This window comes from Rhinatrema bivittatum, chromosome 3, assembly GCF_901001135.1.
Source record: "Rhinatrema bivittatum chromosome 3, aRhiBiv1.1, whole genome shotgun sequence".
In the NCBI taxonomy this organism is placed as follows: domain Eukaryota; kingdom Metazoa; phylum Chordata; class Amphibia; order Gymnophiona; family Rhinatrematidae; genus Rhinatrema; species Rhinatrema bivittatum.
The window spans coordinates 339,736,456-339,762,669 of record NC_042617.1 but is presented as its reverse complement, the minus strand read 5'-3'; the positions used below and the strand labels follow the sequence as shown (position 1 = coordinate 339,762,669).

The 26,214-nt window shown below is 42.7% G+C and overlaps 1 protein-coding gene across 1 annotated transcript in view; it reads right to left on the bottom strand.

The window, feature by feature from the left end:
• The window catches only part of SIM1 (SIM bHLH transcription factor 1), a 129,240-nt gene that overhangs the window by 55,987 nt on the left and 47,039 nt on the right, over window positions 1-26,214 (bottom strand). Inside the window, exon 10 of the mRNA XM_029595364.1 lies at window positions 13,967-14,132. Coding sequence (XP_029451224.1) covers window positions 13,967-14,132 — 166 coding nt within the window. The remainder of the gene's footprint in view (window positions 1-13,966; window positions 14,133-26,214) is intronic.

Below are 26,214 nucleotides of genomic sequence, written 5' to 3'. Positions count from 1 at the left end.
TCCAATGACTGAATATTACATCTAGCGTCTTTAGATATTGGATAAGATGAAGACTTCTAGACAGAGATTTTAGATGATATTGAAAAAGACACCAATGGCATTGGAACTATTGTTGCATACTCTGACCTTGCAACATTTAATGACTACAAACAATGCAAAAGAGTCAACACCTGTGGCAGCCTTTTTGTATACTAGCAAAAGGAACACCATCTGACCAGTCTTATAAAGATATACTAGATAAGATAGCCACCAGGGATGGGCATGGAAAGCATTTTCATTTTATGCTATGTCATTGTGTTTGTCTCATTTTCAACTCTGTTAATTATTTCATTGTTTTGTTTCTTTGTGTTTAAAAATAAATGGTATTGGGTCCAGGAACCACCCTCCTCCCAATCCCTCTCTTCCTTCTGCCATTTAATAAAACTATTCTGTCCAGACCTCCCCCCACCCCCCAACTAATCTGTATACAGAGTGGCTACCCCATGTCAATCCACCCCAAAATTCCCCATGACGAGCCGAAAGCAGGATTCTCCCTTACCTGATTCTAACTCAGCTCCATCGTTGGCCTGCTATGCTAGTTATCTTGGCTATACTAAAAACAGCCAACATAATACTGCATTCTTGTTAGAGCAATGCAATGCTAGTATTGCTATGAGAGGCCCAGATACAGGTTAGGTATAGAAGCTGGCAAGCCCAAGCAGTGCAGTGGGAATATTTTAAAAATAACATCCAAAACCACACAAACCACATAAGAAAATTTTGCAATGTGATTTATGCTATTTCGCATACATAGCACAAACATGACAAAAACTGATATTTTCAAATCATTTGGGGGAAAAAGAATCATATCATTTATATCCTCCAACCATTGTCTCTTCCAAGAAAATGTAATGCCCTGTGTATTGTCAGTGACTTGTTGCCCAAAGATGAAGAAAATCTTGTAATCAAAGTCAGGTTGTTCATCTTTGCTGGATACTCAGAGATAATTAAGAAAGAAATGACTCCGATTCCAATATGTTGAGCATGTGAACAGTAATGATAATGAGGATGACACTGGTTAGGCTTTTAATATTGCTCATAACACCATTGCTAGTGAGAAAATGGCATCCTCTTGAGTCTTAGTCTGCTCTTCCTAGCCTAAGTATTGTGGATGCTGTGTTAGTCCTGTAGACAACCTACAGGATCTATAAGAGGAATGTCCTATTCCCCTAGGAAAGATAGAAGTAGTACTATTGTTGGCTCTTGGCTCCTCCCAAGTGAGAGACTTAAATGGTAGATTCCCCAGAATTTAAAAACCACTGCCACCATTTCAGGGTGTGAAATGTTTAGTTATCCCTGGTACGGGCAGAATGTCACTAAGCTGTCTTTCCTATTGTGCCTGTTTTCTTTAGGGAAGGACCCTTGGGCCTCTATGAATGAGGCCTGGAAATGGACAAGAAGAAAGGATGCCTTTGCATAACTTTAAGATGCCTTTTGGGAACTTTTTGGTTTTCCCTTATAACAATGTATTTTTCATACTTGCCTGAGTAGCCTAGGACCCAGGGGCTCAATATATTCCACCTGGAGGAAGCGGTGTCTTTCATTCTGAGAGAACCTATGGACTATTGGAAGTCCTGTGGAGAAATACATTTGTATTCATTTCTGCGGAGGAGGAGAATGTTAAGAAGAGCTGTGGCACCCATCTGATGATAACCACATCTACATCATCGGGATGCTGAAGGAAGGAATAAGGAGGTACCCTCCTGGTACCAACAAGGGAAGTAGAGTGAAGAGAGAAGTAAAGTCTGTTACATCTGGACAAAGATAGCACAAAATGGGACTTTGAAGTAAAACATCTAATTTGGGTTATTATTCTGTCCACTGCATTCTTGGAGAAAGTACCAAAACTACTCCATAAACTGGCAAGGAAAAGGACTAAAAGAATAAACTGACTTCAGTAACAGAATACATTGACTGGATTTATAAAACCACAACGTATTGAAGATCATTAGTGTATGGACTGAAGAAAACAGGAACTTGTCATTGATAATTCTCATTCACCTTTTCCATCTTTAATCACTAAAAGTTACTTTGGAAACTCGCTCAGCGTCCAGTGTGATTATTGATGCTGATTCAGAAGACCATAATGTTCAGTTCATTGATTAACAGCGCTCAGGGCCTAGAAGATAATATTTCCCCCTATCCAACAGGGAATCTTGGACTTTCCGAAGGGCTTAACGTCAGGAGACAAAAGTTGCACACTTAATCCCATAATTTGAGGTGTGGGCTTTAGGGTCCAATGATGGGACACTAACCCAGGGGTTACAGACCCCTTGAATATGTAGAAACAAGCAAGTTGTACATGACACCTTTTTAACGGACTAACTCAGTACTAACGTTTGAGAGCTTTGCTCCCTTCATCAGTTCAGAAAGCAAGGTTAACAAATAAAACAAACCAAAAAATTATATAGATATAGATATTGCAACCTTCTACCTTCTATCTTTTAATTGGACTAACAATATATATTTCTTGACATCACCAGACCAGGAAAGTGAAAAGGTATCTAAAACTTGTATATTTGCCTTTATTTTCTTCTATCTCATAATGCCTTCCTTGTCATGCGCCATCTGTCTGCCACCTGTTCTTCAAACTTCTGTAAGCATTTGTGAAGGAACAGGGAAACCACAACATCTCCATTGACCTTTATTTCTATATCACTGAGTGAACTAACAAAGAAAGTTTTATTTACTTACCAAAAGGTATTCTTGGAATAGAAAATATGGACAAAGGGCTTTAAACCAAATACCCACAGCAATGGTCATTATAACTGTATGCTATGCTCTGGAAGGGGCAACAAAAGCCTTAAACCTCTACTTGAAGCTCTTAAACTGTGGAAAAGAAATGTTCACTTTTAAGCAGTTCATTATGATTAAATAAACACACATATCTGCCAAGCATATTATATTTAATTTAGAAAATATATTATTAAAATACAGAAAAAAAGACTCCCTCATGAGCATGCTATTATAGGAGGGATGTGCAATCAACCTGTATGTGTTCTTGGTGTAGTAACTGTGATGGAATTGTAGGGTTAAGTCAGATTTTTGCGAGAAGATATATGCCCATGCTGTGCATGTTTAGTTTTGGTTGTGCTTCTACCTATACTCTAAATGTGGCCTGCTAAACGGTAACTTAAGATACTCTGAATGATGCGGTTATTACCTAAACAAATATTGCAGCGGCAGAACAGAATCCAGCCTGTCATGTACACATTGTTGAAATGGTTGAGTTACATGATGGACTACAGTTCTCAGCTACTAAAGAGGAAGCCTAATAAATATCCCATGACAAGAGGTATGATGACCTTCAAGTGATGCCAGAGCTTTAATGTTATCCAAGGATGAAACAGAAAAAAAGTCGTTAACAAAGACCTAGATTTATCATTTTGCTATAAATATAAATATAGTGCCCAGGCTGCTGGAGGGAGAGAAAGAGAGAGAAAATGAGAGAAACTCTTTATAAGGCTCTCATATAAGTAAACTTTTTATACCACTGTAAGAGGGACAACTAGTAACTCAGGGCAAGGTGTTGGTGGTGGCCTAGGTTTTGGGGGGCACTTTTACAAGCACAGTACATATCAGTGAAGATTTGATGTGATTTGGAATGAGGAAAGTACATAAAGATGAGATTTGTACATTGTACTCTCAACCTAGCTTGATAGCAGCTAGGTAGAGCGTGCATTTCTGGCGGTAAAACCCCCAATAACGTGCGTTACGCTATTGCATGCAACTCCAAGCACCCCTCATTTTAATTTGCTCCACCTTAACTCTGCCCAAACTCCTCCCATTTTGGAAAAATTTTAAAATTTGCATTCTCATCTCGCGATGCATTATTTATCGCAGGCGCTATGGCATTATCGTGGACGTTAGGGCCCTAACGCCTGCGATAAAGCCCTAACGTGATTAGAAAAATGACCCTGAAAGATATTTACCAGAATCTGAAGATGAAATGTTTGTACAGACAGAAAAGAGATGGTTGATCATCATTAACGGAAAATAAGACATATAGAAGTAATTGATAGATGAAGACCATTTGGTCCACCCATTCTTCGCATGTATACCTGGATACTGTGAAGTCATAGACCTTCCTCAATCTCTGATCTCTTCCCACCCTGCCGTGATATTAAAATCTTTCTGTGTTTCTCTTAAGCTTGAACTGTGTCACTATTTTGGCCCCTAGCAAATCTGCAGGAAGTCTCATCTCTTAGACAGCACATCTTTAACCTGCATTTCCATATAAATAGTTCAGGGCATACAACATTTTGGTGGTTCTCCTTTGAGTTGCTACCACCTTTTCAATGTCCTTCTGTAGAAATGGTCCATGAACTAGATACCATATTCAAAATAGAGTCTTAGCAAAGATCTGTACAGTAGAAATGCTACTTCCTACTAGTGTTACCATTGCTAATGGCCACTGCCATTAGCAATGGTAACATGGAAAAGACTTAGTTTTTGGGTACTTGCCAGGTTCTTATGGCCTGGATTGGCCACTGTTGGAAACAGGATGCTGAGCTTGATGGACCCTTGGTCTGACCCAGTATGGGATTTTCTTATGTTCTTATGTTCTTATTTATGCATTCAAATGTACCATTAACCTTCCCAATTACTTTATTACACTGATTTGCTAACAAGAACATAAGATAGGCTATACTGGGTCAGACCAAGGGTCCATCAAGCCAGCATCCTGTTTCCTACAGTGACCAATCCAAGTCACAAGTACTTGGCAAGTACCCAAACATTAAATAGATCTCAAGCTACTACTGCTTATTAATAAATAGCAGTTTATGGATTTTTGCTCTAGGAGCGTATCCAGACCTTTTCTAAACCTAATTACACTAACTGCTGTAACCACATCCTCTGGCAATGAATTTCAGTGCTTAACTATGCATTCAGTGAAAAAGAATTATCTTCAATTTGTTTTAAATGAGCTATTTGCTAACTTCATGGCGTGTCCCCTAATTCTTCTGTTTTCTGAGAGATTTAATAACCGATTTACTCTTTCATGATTTAAGAACATAAGAACATAAGAAATTGTCATGCTGGGTCAGACCAAGGGTCCATCAAGCCCAGCATCCTGTTTCCAACAGAGGCCAAACCAGGCCACAAGAACCTGGCAATTACCCAAACACTAAGAAGATCCCATGCTACTGATGCAATTAATAGCAGTGGCTATTCCCTAAGTAAACTTGATTAAAATAGCCGTTAATGGAATTCTCCTCCAAGAACTTATCCAATCCTTTTTTAAACACAGCTATACTAACTGCACTAACCACATCCTGTGGCAACAAATTCCAGAGTTTAATTGTGTGTTGAGTAAAAAAGAACTGTCTCCGATTAGTTTTAAATGTGCCACATGCTAACTTCATGGAGTGCCCCCTAGTCCTTCTATTATTCGAAAGTGTAAATAACCGAGTCACATCTACTCGTTCAAAACCTCTCATGATCTTAAAGACTTCTATCATATCCCCCCTCAGCCGTCTCTTCTCCAAGCTGAACAGCCCTAACCTCTTTGTAGACATTGAGATAATCCGAGATGATCCCCATACCACCACAATTTCCTTTTTCTGTGTGATAACTGCTTGTTCTTCCTCTCCCAAATGATATGGGACCCTTGGATTTCTGTTTCCAGGGAGGGTAATTTTCGTACTTCCCATACAGCTTGTAGACCTGCAGATACTTTGTACCCATGGGCCTGCAAGCTGAATTTCAAAGGGAAACTCCCTTTGAAAATCCCACAGAGGGCAGGTGCCATGGGAATTCTTTACCCTGCATTCTTAACCAGGACAACCCTAACCCCACTCCCAGCTCTGCACTGAGGAGATCATTTTTCAAAGGAATTTTTTTTTCTTGCAGGTAAACACCTGTTTACCTGCAGAAATCCCTATGAAAATTGCTCCAAAATTCATGATTTTGCTTTGCTTTTTCATGTTATTTTTTATTAAAACATGGTTGGCAACTGCTTGACCATTTTTACAATGTTTCGAGGTCAATATTCACTTTAGCTATCCCCGCTGGTGTATTCACTCTGTTTATGTCATCTGCAAACAGGCACACCAGCCCTTCTAGCCTTTCAGCAATGTGACCAGGGGATACATTGAAAAAGACAGGGCTTTTCACCACCCTTGTGGACTCCAGGAGCCGTTTTCCCTTCACCAGATTGGATCCCATTAAAAGCCATTCCCTGAGTCTTGATCCTTAACCCACTTCTCACTCAATTAATACAACAACATAGTAGATGAAGGCAGAAAAATGACAAAACTGGTCCAGCTTGTCTGCCCAGTTATTACTGTCCACACTGCCAAGGATATATCCCAGTTACCAGCCATATAGTGTGACTGCCTGCCTGTAGGATATCACTCCTTATCGAAGAACATGTTCCTCCTCATCCTTCATTGTATTTCATATTCCTGGGTGGCTTTACCTACAAGAGCCCCGTTTTAATTTACACCCAGCATATCCCTCTCCCATTTTCAACGGCAAACTGCCAAAGTAATCCAGATAGTCACCAACACTTGCACGGCTTTTATGCGAACATCCAGCCTTCTTGGTTCTTTTGAGACAACTCCCTGCCACCACCGCCAGTCCACAGCACTGTTCAACACAAAAAGCGCACAGCCTGCCAGGCAGACCCAACTACATGAGCTCTTGCATGTCCTCGAGGACTTCCAGTTTCCACTTTACGTACAGCCTGCCAGACAGACCCAGCTCCTAATCACGAGGACCATTAGAGTGCAAAGTAGTCTAGCCTCCTTACAATGGATGAAGTGTTCTTAAAGTGCCCTCCTCAGTCCAGCTGAAAGTGCATGCAGTCATCTATGGCTCGCCTATGTTTAGCTGAACTGAGAGCAGCCATTCCTGAAGGTTGGAAGAGAAAAAATAAATAAATAGAGCACATCACACCATCCTTAGCTCCTCACCCAAAGCAATAAGTTCAAATCACTTTTAATGCCCAGACTTTATGCTAATTAAAAAAAAAAAACAAAAAACAATGCTGGTAGTTTCTTTTTTTGAAATTTAGTATGACGAACATGTGCTAAGAGTGCCCACATAATTTGCAGCTTTGTGGGCTGTTTCGGCATTGTCCCTTTTTTCTATCATCACAACCTGCCAGACAGCCCTGGCTAGGGGAGCGTCTGTGTTTCCACTACGACTTCTCGTTGTTATTGTAGTAGCAGCTTGCCAGGCCAACCCAGCAGCTAATTCATTCTTCATCTTCTCTCTTCACTCCTTTTGTTCCCTCTATCAGGCTGGCCAGCTTGCTCGCCCGTTTTCTGAATGAAGCAAGAGTCCAGGGCCCTACCGAATCCACAGCTCAAAGAAATCAAATCCTGCTTTCAGGACCTTCCGTTTGTGAAACCATATTAACTAGGATCCCGCAATCCATTGCCATCCACTACTTTTTCCCTCCGCAGCACATCCTTACTTCTTTCCATTACCGATGACAAGACCAGCAGGTTTTCCTTTTTGCTCCCACCAATGAGGGACAGGACTGCATCTGCGTTTCTTCGTTCATCGGGAATTATCAGCTTAAAACTACCCCCCAAAAAATGACATAGATTCTGGGGGATTGTTGCAGTTATGTGTTCCAAGCTTCTGTGAAATCTCTCTCCGCATTTAATAAAAAAATAAATCTTCCAAGACCATGTTGCAGTTCCTAGGTAAAAATATCCAGATTTTTAAAACAAAATCAAAATCATGAAAAATAATACAAGTTTTCCTCATTAGAATAAGACTGAGACATCGCAAATTGCATTTTATTTAGCTGCTATGAGGTTCATATTCAAAAGGAGTTTGAATTCCCCATCCGTTTGATCGCTACCCGGTTAGGTTGTTGTATGGCTAAGTTGGGGGCAGTTGCTGGGTCTTCTAGGGTGAAGCAAAGTTAACCAGATAATTTAGCTAGCTACCGCTGATATTCAACATTATCCAACTAAGTTATAAAGCTAACTTTTGGGCTGCCTCAGAGGCTGATAAACTTATCTGGCTAACTTTAAGATAGCCAGGTATATTCAACAGTGCACCCGTGCTGCTGAATATCCAATATAAAGTAGCCAGACTCCCTGCACCTGAATAGGGACTGAATGGATACTTAAATGACCTTGTGTGTAGTGGCTAGAGCAATGGACTATGAAGCAAAAAGAAGTCATGGAACATTAATTCAAGACTACTCTCTAACTCTCTGTATGACCTTGGGTAAGTCACTTTGGGGTCTACATACTAAGCAGTGTTAAAAACTATAGTAAACACAGTAAATGACAGTAAACGACCAAAATGGTCCATCCAGTCTGCCCAGTGAGTTTTTTAGGGTAGTAGCAACTGTCGCCCCTTGCAGGTTACTCCCAAGCAGAATAGAGAAAGTACCCCATTCTTTAGCCAGCAAGGGGTCCGCTGTGTTTGTCCCACGCCCTTTTCAATTCCATTACGGTTCTTGTCTTCACCACCTCTTCCAGGAGGGCATTCCATGCATGCACCTCCCTATCCATAAAGAAATATTTCCTGACATTGCTTCTGAGTCTTCCCCCTTGGAGATTCAAATCATGGGCCCCTAGTTTTACAACTTCCTTTCCACCAGAAAAAAAAAATTGTTTTTGCATCATTTATTCCTTTCAGGTATTTGAAAGTCTGCCTCTCCTCTTCTCCAGAGTATAGATATTAGGGTCTTCAGTCTCATGTCATTTGGTAAGATGCATTGTATGATAGTTTCAGATGCCAATTGTGCGTTGAACGTTGTCATGTTTTACCCATCATTAGTCTGGAAAAATCGGACATTAGAGGGCAGTGGGACAAGTTGGGTGAAGGACAATGGGACGGAGAAGTGGATGTCGGGTTCCATGTGAGAATTTATGTGCACAACTGCCCAGGGTGGATGGATCACTGTTGGGCGGGTCCGGATGGGCCATTAAGGTCTTTTTCTGTTGTCATTTACCATGTTGCTATGATAGGGTTACCATGGCTGCATTAGAGATAGGGTTACCATGGTAGCACTACTGTGCTCTGAATATTAGGTTTCCCAAGTGCTTACGTTAGCACAAGGAAACTGCCTACTCGCTACCTCACCCCTGCCACACCCTCCCCTACCCCACCCCTGAAACTGATCAGGCCTTCATTCACTGGCCTGCAGTAGCCCAGTTAAATATTATTAATGCCAGATTGTATATTCAGGGTGAATACCTAATGAGCCCATCCTAATTTTTTTTGCCATTTGCAAGCATGTTAGTGTCACAACAGGAAACCAGCTGTAATATTAATGCACATGCAGACAGTAAGAGTTAACGTTCTTTGCGCATGGATGTTAGCTAATGCCTGTGGTAATGCACACTGAACGTGGGTATTAACACTAAATGAGCATCAGTAGGTTGGTCCCTTTATCTTTCTCAGCCTCCGAGACCAAGTTGAAAAGAAAGTATTTGCCCTAATCCAATTTTGCTGATCACACATCTATTTAAGTTTAGAACGCATCCTATACAAGTTATAACAGCCAGGTAAAGCATTCCCCGATGTCTCCCAGTACTATAGTGTGATGCGGCATTGGATACTGTTAGATGAAAGCCAGACTATGACTGCCTGATGAGGCTGTTTTATGACGTTTCACCCAAGCTGTAGTGCCAGGTAAACTACAGGCAGGACAAGCTCTAGTCTAACGGCACCCGATGCAAAACTGAAAACTGATGCCCCCTATTCCCCTTGGCAGCAGCTCTGGTACAGAACTCTCTGGCAGTGGCTGTGCCACCCGCAGAGTGTATCCATCTCTCTCCGCACACACACACACACACACACACACTTCCCTCATCCTCGGTCTAGCACCAGTATTCCCTCTTCCCTGCTCTTTCACCCTATCCACAGTGCCCAGCATTCCCTTCTCTCTCTCCACTCCCCCTTTCCTGTCCAGCAGCATTCCCCCCCTCTCCTCCTCCCTGCAGGTCAGTTCTTCACCTACCATCACAGACAGAAGCCTCCTTCCCTCTTGAACGGTGTCTCCGAGTCTCCTGCTTGCAAACATCATATGAGAGGGAAGGAGCTAAAGCACCCCCTTTGAGCATGGTGGCCCTCTGCGGCCACACAGGCCACAATCCAAGTGCCAGCCCTGAACACAGGTGTCGAGGCATCACAAATATTAAACATCAAAAATAATTCGGTCTGATATAAGACCTCCAAAACATGCCACATAATGCTTTAACTTGTTATTTAGGCCTTTTTTCGGCTGCGTTTGGGTTGTTCAAATTTGACCCTAATACTCCTAAGCATGTTGCAATGACCGCTAAAACTAAGGGGGTAATTTCAAAGTCATTTACGCACAAAAATATACGGACTTGCTCCCTATAAAATTGTGGAGTTTGAGCATATGTGTTTGCATAAATCCGATTTTGTGCCTACGTATGTACGCACAAAAGTCAGACGTTACCGGAAGTTGGGGGGAGGGAGGGTGTATGCACGTAAATGAACCCGCACAAGTCCACGTGCCACAAAGAGCTCATAACTTGTGCGTAACTTTGCGCAGCTTAAGTGAGATCATTTTCAAAGTAAACCTGTGCGCGTAAGTTCGCTTTGGTGTAACTTTCCGTGCCTTGGCAAAGCTTCATTTTACATGGGGGTGTGATAAAACCTATCCTCCCTACATTGTCTCTTAACACCGTGGTAATAAGAATATTGTAGCAGCATCCTCATCAGAAGAAGGAACTGAGGTGGTCTCCCGAGCTCGGTTACATCTTTGATAATTCTTACATGGGTAATAAGAAAGGTATGGTACAACCCACAAATAACATTCACTTTACTCCAGGGGCAACGCGGCTGTCAGACCTCGGAGCTATTGCGATAATAACCAAATGTTTTGTTAGAGGCCAATTTGTTAGATATTTAGCAGGTGCTGGATTACAATGGAAATGAATAAAGGAAGGCTGCAGTGAAAGCCAGCGCTCCTCATGATTACATTTGGGGAACAGTGAGCCCATTTTATTTCAGATTTAAAAATTAAAAAAAAAAAAAAAGAATTGTATGGTTTCCATTTTTTTTTTTTTTAGATGTACAAATGAAGTGTTAAGTTACGGGAGATGGAGATGGATCTTCACTGTCTTCAAAGTGACTCTTTTACAAGACAAATTTAAATTAAACCTAAAACAGGACCTTTAAATGTAAAGGCTAAATGTGGTTATTGTAGACTCAGCTTTCTATTCACTTGACTTAATGACTATCAAACATTAAGTACCACAGGGGTAAAGGAGCCCGGTTTCAGAAATAGTATCTAATATTTACAGAATCTGATCATCTATCAAAATGCACAGCACAGGCTGATTAACACAGAAAAAGGAGAACAGGCATTGGAAAGCAATGGAATCAAGAAAGTTCCGTGCCCCATAGTGGTGTAGAAGTGAAGGGGGAAAACCAGGAGATGGGCAATGCACGTGGGCAGGCCAGACGGGTGCTGCGGTCCTCATCTGCCATCACCGTCTAGGTTTCTGTGCGAGGAGAGGGGGACAGGGAGAAGGAGCCAGGAGGAGGGAGAAGGAGAGAAGAGAAAGTGTGACAGGAACCTAGAGGGGGGAATAATAGCAAAAAGGTAGCAGAGAGAAAGAGACAAGAGCGAAAGAATAGAGCACAAAGGGATGGAAGGAAAGAAAGGAGCAGGATGGAGTTAACGGAGGCGGTGAAAGACTGGGTCATGAAAGAAACCAGGCAGTGCAGCCGATTGCTCATGCGGCAAGCTCCCTGGTAGAGGCTGGGGAGTGTGAGCCGAGGGAAAGGGGCGCAGGGGTGGTGTCCCATGGCCAGACAGGGCAGCAGAAGGAATTATGGTCTCAGAGGGAAGCAAGCGGAAGGGCCTGTGGAAGAAGCCAGGCAGCAGGGAGGGAGGGAGAACAGGAGGTGCGGAGACCCAGCCTCACGAAGAGACCGCACAGGGAGAGATAACTTGAGTTTCCCAAATGAAGGCAGACACAACGCCTAAGAAGGAGGTCAAGGATTAGAGGAGGCATTAACACCGAGAAACCCAGTCATGCAGCCAGGGACCAGGGGGAAGCAGGGTGTGTTAGGCAGACCTGGGAATGTGACCAAGCCAGCCAAAACTGAGAAAAGAGAGAAGCTGCAAATCCCCCAGGTTTCTTACTTCCTTGCTGTGATCCAGACTGTATATTTAGCAGTCACATGGACACTCAAGACGAGGTCCTTATTAGCTCTAGTATGAAGAATATCAAACTAGAAAAATATAAAATTGTAGCTTGAAAGAACTAAGCACTGGCTCATGCCCACTCGTTAATATTGCTCAATATTTCCCCACCCTGTTTCCTGCAAGCAGACTTGCTCTTTGAAAATCTGCTGAGATTTATAAAATAAAAAAATAAAAACCAGATGAGCTGGTTCAGTGGAAGTGGTTTGAATCCCACAACTTCAATGATGGAGAAGTCTCCTTCACTCAAGAGGGCATAACGATTCGTCAATGCTGAAACTTCGAAAGCAGAGGCCTACAATCAGATCTTTTAAACATCTACTGCACCAGACACACAGGAATTTTCAACCCTTTCAAGAGAAAAAAGGCACAGAGTATACTTTCTCCAAATATTGGAAGACACTTCTGGGATTCATTAAACCTTCTCCCTTTGACCGGATGTCCACATCTCTTTTACGTGTCACAACACTGCCACAGTAAAATGGGAGCTGAGGAGCACCAAAGCATTCCTTATGCCAAAGCAACCAGCAGGCATACTACGTAACGTTAATGTTCAGGGGTTATTATATCGTTATAACGCTAAAGTATCTGCCTCGGGGGGTGACTATATAAAATGATCGCCCTTTGTTCCTCCTATCCAGAGGAGAAGAGGCTGTTAGATGAGATGTTCTCTGTGGAAAAACATCAAACCCGCCCCCCCCCCCCCCCAACAGGAAGTACCATAGTCAGAAAAAATGAATACTCTTCCTTATTGGCAAACAGAAAGGCAAAACTCTCTATCTTCAGTCTGCAGCACTGCACCATGGATTAAATCATTAGCTTGCAAATAAGGAACAAAGGACGATCGCTTTATATAATTACCCGATGCAGATACGTTCTTGCAACATAGCCATGTCGGGTGTACTGGATCCATCACTGTTTTAATTTTACTTTTTGAATTGTTATTGTTTTTATGCTTTTGATATTAGGAAGTATAATAGTTCATCTTACGTGTTTTTGAATATTTACTTTTATGAGGTTATTTAATTATCCATTTGCACTTTTTTTGTTTTTGTGTCCCATGCTTGCAGTGGAAAGGCTGCAATCTCATGCCGTATTCTTGCCGCGCAAGTGCCATTTGAATAAATAAATTTGTATGCATCCTCCCTCATAAATGATTTTGAATTCAATAAAGGAGCCCACAGAGGAGAGAGGAGTCGTGACCTAATGACTGGGGCCCAGGAAAGCCAGGCTTCAGATCCCACTTCTCCACTGATGCACCCTGAGCAAATCACTGCCCCAGCCTCTAGTACCCACTGATCTGGGTATTCACCTAGACTGTAAATTCTGTGGGACAGGGACTTAGCATTGCACAGTAGTGCTATAAAAATGATAAAGTATTATGGTTATTGGTGTGCGAAGAGAGAGGTAGCAAAGAGAATTCCAAGTTATTGATCTATATAAAACCTCTAAAAGCACATAAAGGCCCATTATTCTCCAAACATTAGGTCTATCTTTTTGAGCAAAGGATGTAGCCCCATGACTTTGTAGCATGATCTCATTATACATCACAGTACGTTATGAAAACCAGATGGAATGTGCATCTCTGCTAGCATGTCATTAAAAAAAAAATGAAACAAAGGTACAGGGTTGTGATTATCAATAGTACAAGATTTATCATTTTATCAAGGTTATATGTTGCAGCTCGAATCATCCTACTTCGACTCAGGTCTTACAGGTCAAGGCCTATGAAAATCCTTGAACACCTATTGCCTTGGAGACTTTTACCTGGGGATAAGGCGACGTCCTAGACTTGGATTTCGTACTGGAAAGACGAGACTTGCTTCCTTTCCTACTGTCAGTTATGGATGGCGTTGAGCTGACAAATGAGAAGGACGGTTTGGTTGCTGTGACTTGATCCAGTGATAACTGTAGTCCTTTGTATTCTGCATCCCTGTTCGAAGGTAAATTTGTGGTCAATCCAATGTTCCATTTCCAGTATTCTGAATTCTCTTGCACAACTAAATTTTGACTGATAATTAAAGATGCAGACATTGAAATTCTCATTGTCAATGTAAGGCAATGCTTTCCAACCCTCTCCTGGAGGAACATTTATCCAGTCAGGTTTTCAGATTGACACAATGAATATGCATGAGATAGATTTCCATACACTGGGTCTCCAATGTATGCTAATCTCTCTCAAGCATATTCATTATGGATATCCTGAAAATCCGACTGATTAGATTGTGCCTCCAGGAGAGGGTTGGGAAACAGAGACGTAAGGCATAACAAGGAGTGGGGCAATATGGGTGTGTACCAAGTTAGATCCTTACTGTAGAGTTTCCAGTGCTTCTGTTCAAATGCAATTTTCATGATATCTTTTACAGATTCTATAAATTATAAAACCATAGGTCAGCACAAATTGTTATTTCCAAACCATTAGTGACTTCTGAAAATACTTTCCTCAAATTGACAACTCCAATTGTGACTCATCTGGTTTTTTTGTTCAATGGGCGACATCCCTAGCCAAATCTCGAAAGCTTGGTTTCAGTCACAGGTTAACTTATAACAGAAATCGAGCTGGCGAGATTTAGGCCAGTGGTAGCTGTGCCTAGTGTAGGCCAGCTAAGTTAGTCACCACTACTGAAAATCAGCATTAGCTGGCTAGTTTGCTTTACCTTCCCCCGAGACCCCTAATTATACAGCAACTAAACATCACTCCCTAGTGAAACTAGAAGTCTGTATTTAGCTGCTCAGAAGGATGAATTGTATGCACCACGATTGCAGTCCCGTTCTCCGCTAGCCCACATTGTCAAAGTGAACTCCACAGGAAATTTACTTTTGAAAAAGTATTTGCGGTCCAGCAGATAGGGCAGCAAGTCCAGCAGCAAGTCTCAAAAATTGCCTTCTGTGAGTCAAATTTTTGCCACTGATGATGTTTTGTTACAGTAAAGATTTTGTTGGAACATACTCCCTGCATGTGAAAAGTATTTGTGGGACCTAATCATCAGGGCTGGAGCAACCACTGTGCAAACCGTGCACTTACACAAGGAGGTGGCTCTGAGGGAGCGGCAGACTGGGCCACCCGCAGCCAAAATGGAACGGAGGCTGCAAGGTTGCCAGACGCACTCTACCCCGCTGACGGCTGAAGTAGTGAAAAGGCCGGCAGACCATTCATGGCACAGGAGCCACTAAAGAAGGCTTGCCAGCTCAAGATTGAGCAGAGGAAACCCAAACCCTTCCCAATCCAATGCATCAACACCTAGATCTCCCCTGCCAGCAGCATTTGAATGACATCATCATCATGTCCTACTGCCACGGGGCCAGTCTCATGCGAAGAGCTGCAAGATTGCTGCTCCTCCCACGGCAGCAGGAGATGATGTCATTCAAATGCTGCTGCTGCTGCTGCTCCTGCTGCTGCTGCTGTTGCTGCTGTTGCTGTTGCTAGCTCGCGCGGGAGACCTAGATGTCAATGCAACGGATCAGGCAGGGGTTTGGGTTACCTCTGCCTAATCCAATATCTAAATCTGAGCTGGCAAGCCTCATTTAGTGGCTCCTATGCCATGGGCAGTCTCCTGGCCTTTTCTTTACTTCGGCCGCTTTGCTGCTCCTGCTGCCTGCTGAGGGGGAAAGGAATCCTGACTGTAATAAACTGCACCAGGGAGTGGGAGGAGAAGAGCTTGGGGAGGGCTAAGAGGCTGGAAGTGACTGGGTGAGAAGGTGGGGGAAGGGCATAGGGAGCCGGCAGGAAGAAAGTGGGGAAAGCATAGGAAGGGGTGAGAAGAGGGGAGGACAGAGCCTATAGAGGAAGGGAGAGGGAATGAAGGTGAAAAAAGCTGAGATAGTGACTCAGTAAGGGGGGAGAAGAATCTCTAGAGGGACAGGAATGGGGGAAGAACTGAGGAGTATGAGAAAGGAATATCTAGAGGGAGGGAGGGAGGGAGGGAAGGGGATGGAAAGTGGGAGAAAGAGCAAGGTAGTGAGGGGAAGGGAGGAAGAACTGAGGTAGTGAGGGAAGGGAATAGGGACTGAGAGAAAGAGCTGAGGTAGTGAGGGTGTGGGTTATCTGGTAGATGCCATCTCGACCACTGGTGGCCTAAGCAGAGAAGAGTCTGCAGGCTGCCAGCAGACCCCATCTCACCAGCAGCCAAAGAGGAGTGGAGGCCACCTTGTTATCCTGACCCAGTGGAGGCCAAAGTGAAGAGGTGGGCCCAAGACCGCCGGGGGAGCAAGTGGAAGAAAAGGTGAAGCTAATGTGTGTGAGACAGCATGTGTGCGTGTGTGTGTGTGTGTGTGTGTGTGTGTGTGGGTGTGTATGAGAAAGGGAGTACATGTAAGTGTGAGTCAGAAGGGAAAATGTGAGAGGTAGTATCAATTTGTGGGAGTGTGGGGCAAGAAAGAGCATCTGTCTGTGTGTGTGAACATATGTGTGAGAGGGAGTGTGTGTGTGTGTGTGTGTGTGTGTGTGTGTGCACGCACAAAAGTAGGAGAGGAAAACTGTGTGCATCTGAGAGAGGAAGCATGAGTATGTGAGCATGAGTATGTATGAGAGAAAGAAAGTGTGAGTGCATACATGAAAGAGAGAGAGAGGAGAAAGTTTGCGTGCCCTCCCTCCCCCACTAATCTACAACAGTCTCAGGGTAACTAGAAACCAAAAAATTCCTAGGTATGAAGAACAGGATATTTTATTTTTATCCTTATTAGTTTTAATTATTGGGTGTTATTTGATGTCTGCTGTTTTGAAATATGTTACTGGTGTTTGGGAAATTTAAAAAGTTTATATGAGTTTTTAATTATTGGATGTTTATTCTTCAGTTGTCTTGAAATACTTATTTTCATTATTAATACGGTTTTCTATTATGATTGATGTTTTATATTTCTTGATTTTATTGTTTTGTGACAAATAGTGATGTTTCTGTTGTTGCACTGTATACAGAGTATGCATTGTTGCAGTTTTCTGGTCAGTTTTTGTCTGCAAATTTTTATTTATATTTTATGGTCTCTTATTATTCTGTGATGGACTTTTAATTTAGGGATGGACTGTCTGTGTTCTGCATGTGTGACCGAGATGAGGAATTCTACTAGTGTATAGCTTCTATGTAGGGATTTACAGCAGCCTGGCTTGTTCTGTTTTCCTAATAGGAGGTGTATTGGTGTTTTAGGAGCTGGTTTATATTTGCAGGGTTATTTATTGTTTGAGTGCTGGATGAGGCATGATGAGGCCAGCAGTTTTTAAGCTTTCTGGACGCCTTTCCCAGCATCATGTTATGGTATAAGAGGTTTACTATATTATAATTGTTTACTCAAGGCTTTCTGAGGGTCAAGCCCACATCCAAAATGCATTACAATAGGCCTAATACCATATGGATATTTTTGCAGAGTTTTTTGGTTGGCATCATAGCAATGTATATAAATATAATATACAGGTTGTTGTAAGTGATATTTTTACCTCAGAAGACTATACTCAGAATGTTCTTTTTAATGTAAAATCTGTTATTATTAATGCATCATTTTTAATTGTGCGTGGGGGGGGGGCTTTAAAGTTTGCCTATGACATCTAATGCCCTTGCACTGGCCAGAGGAGAGGGGATTTATAAAGTTTAGATTACTGGAGGGCAGCACAATAATTGTTTGCTCAGGGCAGCACCGGTCCTGCTAATCAATTGCATCCGAAGGACCGAGATGTGAAGCTTCTCTCTTCCCCCTCCCCTGGCTTGGGAACGAACCGCAGCCAGCGCCCCCATCTGAGGTAACATACTGGAAAGAGGGGCGAAAAAGAAAATAGCATTTTCAGACCCAGTTTTAATGCTGCACTGTTCTGTTCCAGTGTATGACTCATAGTTCCTTACACCACAGTATCTTTCAAATCTAGGATCCCTTGTCCTTCCCTGCTAGGACTTAAAATTAGTAGATCTAAATGAGAAACAATGGTTAAAGCAAAATCAAAACGCTGCTCATTGCCCAGCAAACGTCTTTTGGTGTTCACTTCCAAATGTTTACAGAAGTTTCCTTCATGAACTGACCTAAGTTCTCATTCAATAATTCAGTGTCCCGTCCCCCGTCCACCCCTTTATTTGTATGTAGTCATATTTTTCTTCCACGCTCAAATTAGTCAGAAATCACTGCGTTTATCTTCTTTGACTGGCTGCTCCTACACATTTCTAGGTGATAGTATGTAAGTAGGAGAAGTTAATGTATATAGGAATACTTTTCAGGCATGATGAGGCCAGCATTTTTTAAGCTTTCTGGACGCCTTTCCCAGCATTAAAGACTATACAGCAGCCAGTCGCGATAATGTAAACGTTAAAGCAATGGACTAAGCAGCAATCTTGCAGTCAGATGCTTTTTCCTTAAATAATTCTTTTTCCTTTTTCCTCTTGTTTTAATGTATTGCTTTGAAAAACACCTTATTATTTTACCCATTTTTTACAGAATTTGTTTAAATTTATTTTGTATCCACTTTACTAACTTTTTAAATTGTCTGTATTCATATATTTTAAGCATAAATACTCTTAAGGTTTTTTTCTCTCTCTTTATTTTAATTATATTTTAATGAACTTGGTTTTAATTGTTTTGCATTTGTTTTCATTTATTTTATATAACTTTTGCAATGCATTTTGAATTTTGTATTTATTTATTGTACACCGTCTAGATTGTTTTACAGATTGATGGTATATAAAACAAATAAATAAATCATGACTGCCACTGAAACACTAAAGCCGTGCAGCACCTTCGGGAATCAGGCACTAGCAAAACACAAAACGAAATGTGGTTATACCAAAACTATAGGATGTCCAGTTCATTGACCAGGTTTTCATTGAAAAAGAAAAAAAGAAAGATTCTCGATAGTTGTATATGCCCTTCTTAAGATTTTAAGAAAATATGGTACCCAAGTTGTTTAAACCAGAATTGCACAGTTTCTGGTATCTTCTGATGAAGCAAGCAACACTCCCTCCATAGACATTATTGCAGGGACCTTTGTAGCCATTGAAAATAACTACCTACATTAAGCTTCTGTTTGATTTTTATTACAAAGGATTTTACAAAATGAATTTAATGTGTGTGTAGGAGGGATGCTTCAAATCTCAATATTTGTAAACTGAGTTAGTTTAAATATTAATCATTAAGTTAATCATTAATGGTTTCTGTACCGTTGCTGTTCAAACAGTTCATTCATAACTATGGCATATTAAATTTCATCGACATGCTCTTTAATTGGATTCATTTAATTATAATCTATTTAAGCCCTCAGTACAATAATGCTTAACTAAATATATATTAAACTTCTTTATTTAAACTGCTGAAACAAATCCAAGATGCATTCTATGAATATAAATACTGGAACATGAGAGACATGTAGTCATGTCACTACCATTATTACCTGCAAAACTGGTTGAGAATCATTTGAAATTTAGTAGATACAAACAATGGTCCATGTATTCAAAGGCCATCAAATGTGCATGTTGAAGAGACCCAGTTTAACACAATAATTTAAGAGTTCAAATTCCTCCTATTTACTGTAAGTGTATACTTTAAGCACTTAGCACCTGATTTACATAGTAAATGATGGAAGACAAAGACCAAAATGGTCCTGCCAGTCTGCCGAGTTGTAATTCCTCCACTTTGGGTAGATGCACATATAAATTCCAATACATAACCCAACACTAACTCCTCCTACCTAACATCTCGACCCTTGTCCTACACTGCCCTCCATATCTGTCCCAAGCTTGTCCAAAATCTGTCAGTGACAACCTCCATCACCTCTACTAGTCAACCACTGCAGGCTTTGCTGTCTTCAACTTTGCTTCTTACAAAGACCAATAATACATAAAGCCAAGCCCCCATCTATGCCTTACCTCAAGCTTTGTATTAATCCCCACAGCCACCAAGGTTAGTTAAGCTAGTGGAAAAAAAATCCAGTCTTTCCCATGCTAATTGAAGTTTGAATTTTAACTCTGGACCATCAACGTGGATCACCCCAGCCTTCTTAGAAGCCCAATGAAATCGTGCCACTGCTACTTGTAATTGCTGCTCCACGAATACTTTCTTGGAAGCCCAAAGCAATCATAACACTGCTGTTAGGGATTGTCAAATTAAGGAGCACCCTGCAAAATGTCAACTACATTCCAGTTTGGAGTATAAGAAAGCAGGCATTTAAAACATGTATGGTAACCGGACCTATATTTCTAGAAGCTAGGACTAGACAGCATAGTGAAAGCACAAAACACAATCCCAGATCTGGTCAATTAATCCAGTTACATTAATCTTCCATACACCTGACAAAGTCAGATGGTGTTCACACCAATACTCTTATTAATAGGAACATGACCTTCACAATGCTCTTCTACTAACAGAAACAGATACATAGATATGAGCTCTCACAGGCTTCTCCAGGTTCACCAGCTTGGCCTTTTAGCCATCAGGTTGCCAGGAATGCCTTCCTACCATCCAAGCATCCCTTTTGAATCCCTGAAGACCAATCTGGATCCTCAGGTGCGGGATCACTATATTTACTGAAGCTTTAAGCAGGCTGTTTGTCTGCATCGAAGATCCCGGCTGGCCCTGAAAAGGTTTTTACTAAGTTTTTTTTCCCATAGACACAGAATGTGTCTATGGACACAGACACATAGACACAGAATGTTCCCCAGGCAGAAGTCAAATTTATAATCGTTTTGTCTAAAGATAAACAATGCAAAACATGAATAACACATTGTACATGTAAGGGGACATGGTAGACTTAACAATGGGCTCCATATTTTAAGACAGGCCAAAGCCAGCTCTACTTTTACCCCACCTGTGCTCAAACTCAGACTATAAGCCCATGGGTGTGGTGAAGTGAGGCAGGGATGGGGAAAGAGCATTTGTAATCATATGAAATTTGTACTCAGACATCTGGTCTTCTTTCAACCCAACAATGTGAAAATACCTTATACCAGAGCTTTCCAAACTTTTCATGTTGGTGACACACTTTTTAGACAAACATAATTTCGGGACACAGTAATTCAGTCTACTAGCAAACCAGAGGTTAAAGGTTAAGGGGTAGATTTTCAGACGAGCGCGAACAGCCTACTTTTGTTTGCGCTCCAGGCGCAAACAAAAGTACGCTGGATTTTAGTAGATACGCGCGGAGCCGCGCGTATCCACTAAAATCCTGGATCGGCGCGCGCAAGGCTATCGATTTTGTATAGCCTGCGCGCGCCGAGCCGCGCTACCTCCCCCCGTTCCCTCCAAGGCCGCTCCGAAATCGGAGCGGCCTTGGAGGGAACTTTCCTTTGCCCTCCCCTCACCTTCCCCTCCCTTCCCCTACCTAACCCACCCGCCCGGCCCTGTCTACACACCCCCCCTTACCTTTGTCGGGGGATTTACGCCTCCCGGAGGGAGACGTAAATCCCCGCGCGCCAGCGGGCCTGCTGCGCGCCGGGCCGCGACCTGGGGGCGGGTACGGAGGGCGCGGCCACGCCCCCGGGCCGTAGCCACGCCCCGTACCCGCCCCCAAAACGCTGCCGACACGCCCCCGGAACGCCGCGACGACCGGGCCCGCCCCCCGACACGCCCCCGACACGCCCCCCTCCGAGAACCCCGGGACTTACGCGAGTCCCGGGGCTCTGCGCGCGCCGGGAGGCCTATGTAAAATAGGCTTCCCGGCGCGCAGGGCCCTGCTCGCCTAAATCCGCCCGGTTTTGGGCGGATTTAGGCGAGCAGGGCTCTGAAAATCTACCCCTAAACGAACAAAATGTATTTCGACAATTTATGTATGTTTCCTTAAATATATACATAATAAAATGTTTCACGACACAACCTATCTTGTGAAAATCTTTCATTTATATTAAAAATATATAATATTCCAAGATTAATGTTATTGTTATAATTTATGAGTAACAATAATAAAACAAAGTTATTGTGTTATTCAATTTACCTCTTTAATGAGATATATGAGCTTGATGGGATGAACACAGATTTGAATATTTGGTGTTAATAAGAAAGTCCAAAGGGTCTTCTGCGTAATTTTAAAAAGCTGGCCAGTTTCACACTATAAAATTATTTGATAGCCTCATTCAACTAATTCTATATGGCTATGAGAGTGAAGACTGGAATTTATAGGAAGGGACAGAATGTCAATATAAATCCTGCACCTCCAGTTCTGTAACTCTGTGCATCTCCAGTTCTGTAACTCTGTGCACCTCCAGTTCTGTAACTCTGTGCATCCCCCAACTGAAATTCCCCCAAACAATGAGCTTGAATGTTTCCCTTACATCTCATCATACTAAAAGATGTTTTCAAATTCTGGTGTCATCTCACAGTAACAACAGCACAAACACCTTCCACTGCCAGGCACATTGTGAATGAAAATAAAACCTCGCAAAAAAAAAAGACACTCAAAATCTATACTGCAATCCCATCATAACATAACAGTAATAACACCAAGGACTCTAACAACAATAACCCTACCTGTGAAAAAGCAAGGGTAAATATTATACTGGGTCCTAGAATACCAATACACCACCTACTGAGGAAACAATTGCTATAGATCCCTATGCTAGCGAATTTCTCATCATGGTCACACACACAGAGCAGAGACAGACCCTCACCAAATACAGAATACAAAATAAAGGAGCACAAATTAGACAAAAACTGAAATGGAAACCCCAAGAAGCCAGACTCTGTGTATTAATAATGGAAAAACAGAACCATCATTCCTCATAAAACAAATAAAATCAAGAAACATAAAGCATCAGTTATAATAGTAAAACCATACTAATAAAAGAATATTTTAAAACTACTGATAAATAGAATTTCTATTCATTAAAATCATATACATTTTTTACAATTTCCTAAACACCAATAAAATATTTCAAAACAGCACATATATCAAATAACACCCAATAATTAAAACTAATAAGGATTTTAAAAAGCCCCTGCTGTCCATACGTGGGAGCTCTTGATTTCCAGTCACCCTGATATTGTCAAGGATTAGGAGGTTATCCTCTCTCTCTCACACATACTCACATTTCCATTCTCTCTCACACATATACTGTCACATACATACACATTCATGCTCTTATACCCACCATAACCTCTCGCTCTCACAGACACTGACACACTCTCAAGCTCTAAGACACTCTCTCTCCCTCCACACCCCCACCCCCACACAAACTCTTACTCCCCTGGATTTTCTCATACATACTCTGTCTGGCTCCCTCACATACACACAAACACACACACCCAGGCAAGCTCCCAGTCATTCTCACACACTGAAACTGACCCCCAGGCAGGCTTCCATTCAATTTCACACCACTCCCTCAGGCATGCACACATTCATTCTCACACACACAGACCCCCAGGCAGGCACCAATTCATTCTCACACACACATACACCACACACAGGCCGGCACCTATTCTCACACATACAAACCCCAGGAAGACACCCATACATTCTCATACACAGACATACCCTCAGGCAGGCACACACTAAAGGCAAACCCCCTCTCTTTCTTTTGCCAGCAACCTCGGAGCCTCTCTCATTCCTCTGCTGCCACTGTCACTGCTGCCGCATGGCTATTGGGGAGGCGCTGATTGCTGCTATTGGCACTGAAGCCCATTCTGCTGCCTCCTCTGTGCAGGCCCCGTGGGTTTCCACTTCCTCCATGTTGATCTCGTATATTGTGAAATCAGCATAGAGAAAGTGCTACTCTTGCACATTACCAAAGATTACATGTGCCAATCAGTAAAAAGTAATTTATTTCTTTTTTTTTTACCTTTGCTGTCTGATCTTAGTTTTCTAATCGGTTGGTCACAGGCTTTTTTGTTCCACCTCCCCTTTCTTATTTTTTTGCCAATTCCTTTCATATTGTCTTTTTTTCTATTTCTTTTCTCGCCATCTATCTTCTTCCCTCAAACATTCAGTCAGGTTCTCATTCTCACATACTTTCTCTCTCTCACACACTCACAGGCTCTCTCTCATACAATCATTCATACAGTCTCTCTCTTGCACATGCTGTCTGACTCTCACACACCCAGGCTCTCTCTCACACCCACATGTTGTCTTGCTCAAGCACAGGCTCTCACTGTCACATGCTCTCTCTCATACAATCATTCATACACAGTCTCTCTCTTGCACATGCTGTCTGACTCTCACACACCCAGGCTCTCTCTCACTCCCACATGCTGTCTTGCTCAAGCACAGACTCTCACTGTCACATGCTCTCTCTCATACAATCATTCATACACACAGGCTCTCTCACATGCTGTCTCTGCAAACATTCAGGTCCTCACTCCCACACACAATCTCTCAACTCACCTCATACACGCACACAATCTCTCAACTCAGCTCACAGACGCACACAATCGCTCAAGTCACCTCATTCACGCACACAATCGCTCAACTCAGCTCACAGACGCACACAATCACTCAACTCACCTCATTCACGCACACAATCGCTCAACTCAGCTCACAGACGCACACAATCTCTCAACTCAGCTCACAGACGCACACAATCGCTCAACTCACCTCATACACGCACACAATCGCTCAACTCACCTCACACACGCACTCTACGGGCCCTCAGCCACTCTCTTACCTCTGGGCCTCCTCTTCACGGGTCGCTGCAGGATGGGCTCTGCAGCGGCCCTGATCTTCTCGGGCCGATCGCAGCGGCGACCCTGCTACCGGGCCTCCTCCTCTTCTCTCCCCGCTGCTGCTCCTCTTCTGGACGCGGCTGACGCTCCTCCCCCTTTCTGCCCGTGCGGCTCCGGCAACATTTTTCTTCCGGGGCCGCATGGGCAGGAAGGAGGAGGAGCACCTGCACGTCTCGACGTGACCTTTTTCTTCTTTGGGCCGTGGTGAGGTGAGCTCCACCACAGCCTTGCCGATCTTCCTGCCAGCGATATTTTACTGCTCAGCCGCCAGTGGGATGAGCTCCACTGGCGGCTGCATTGGCTCCCACTTGCCGGTGTGTCACGTGCACCGGGCTTGCGCGACACACCGGCACACCTCAGGCGACACACCAAAGTGTCGCGACACACACTTTGGAAAGCTCTGCCTTATACGATAATGTATAAATCCATGACCTTTGCAAAATATTCATTATCATCATCTAAGACATCAAACACAATTCTGGTTCCACATTAAATCACAAGCATAGTGTTAATTCATCCTTATAAGGAAAGTCATATACTTATAGATATATATGACACATACATACACATTCAACACCCAGCTTTGGTAAATTGTGTGAGCTTCTTCTTACACCGACAAAAAAATATTCATGTTAATTTACAGGGGAGCTTGTTTTCAATCAATCAATCACCTCATCTGAACTTCATTGGGTTTTCACTTGCAGAGGCAGTGCTCTCAGTCACATCACAGTCCCCCAACTCCAACCCAGCGTGAATTGAAAACAGACTGACTGGCAACGCCACCCATGTGTGATTCTCTTTATCTATCCCATTTCATACCCCGCCTTGTGTGAACATCAAAGCAGTTTACCGTTTGTATAAAATCGGTTTCACAGCAGCACAAGAGGCTAAAAAAAATCAACATTGCATATTTTAGACTGATAATCGGGCCTCTGTTGGAGAATTGTTGTTGGGGGGGGGGGTTTTATTATTTCTTCTCTTTTTATCAACTGGGAGACTGTAACACAGCATGAGTGGTCTTTGGCTTGCTGGAGGAGAGACTACACTGGACTCTAGCTGTTCTTCTACAGACTTTTATCATTGACAAGGAAATTAAACAGCCAAGAGCCTGCCCTACCTCAGCTCAGCAGTGCTGGCAACAAAAATGCAGTAGTCTTCAAAATCTCCTGCTTCCTTCTTCTCACATGTGAGGCATCCCTTTCCCTCTGGGCCCTGGCACCTTATCCTTCTTCCCAGGGGAAACCCCCATGGAATCAGGATTCCATTGTGACTGTCTTAAGGTGGACCAGGCTAAATGCTTAGTCCTGGACTTTTAAGGAGGGTCTAACGTACCCCTCCTTTACAGTGTTTTCATGGACGTCCATCTCCACCCCGCCACTAGCACTGTATACGGAGTTGCA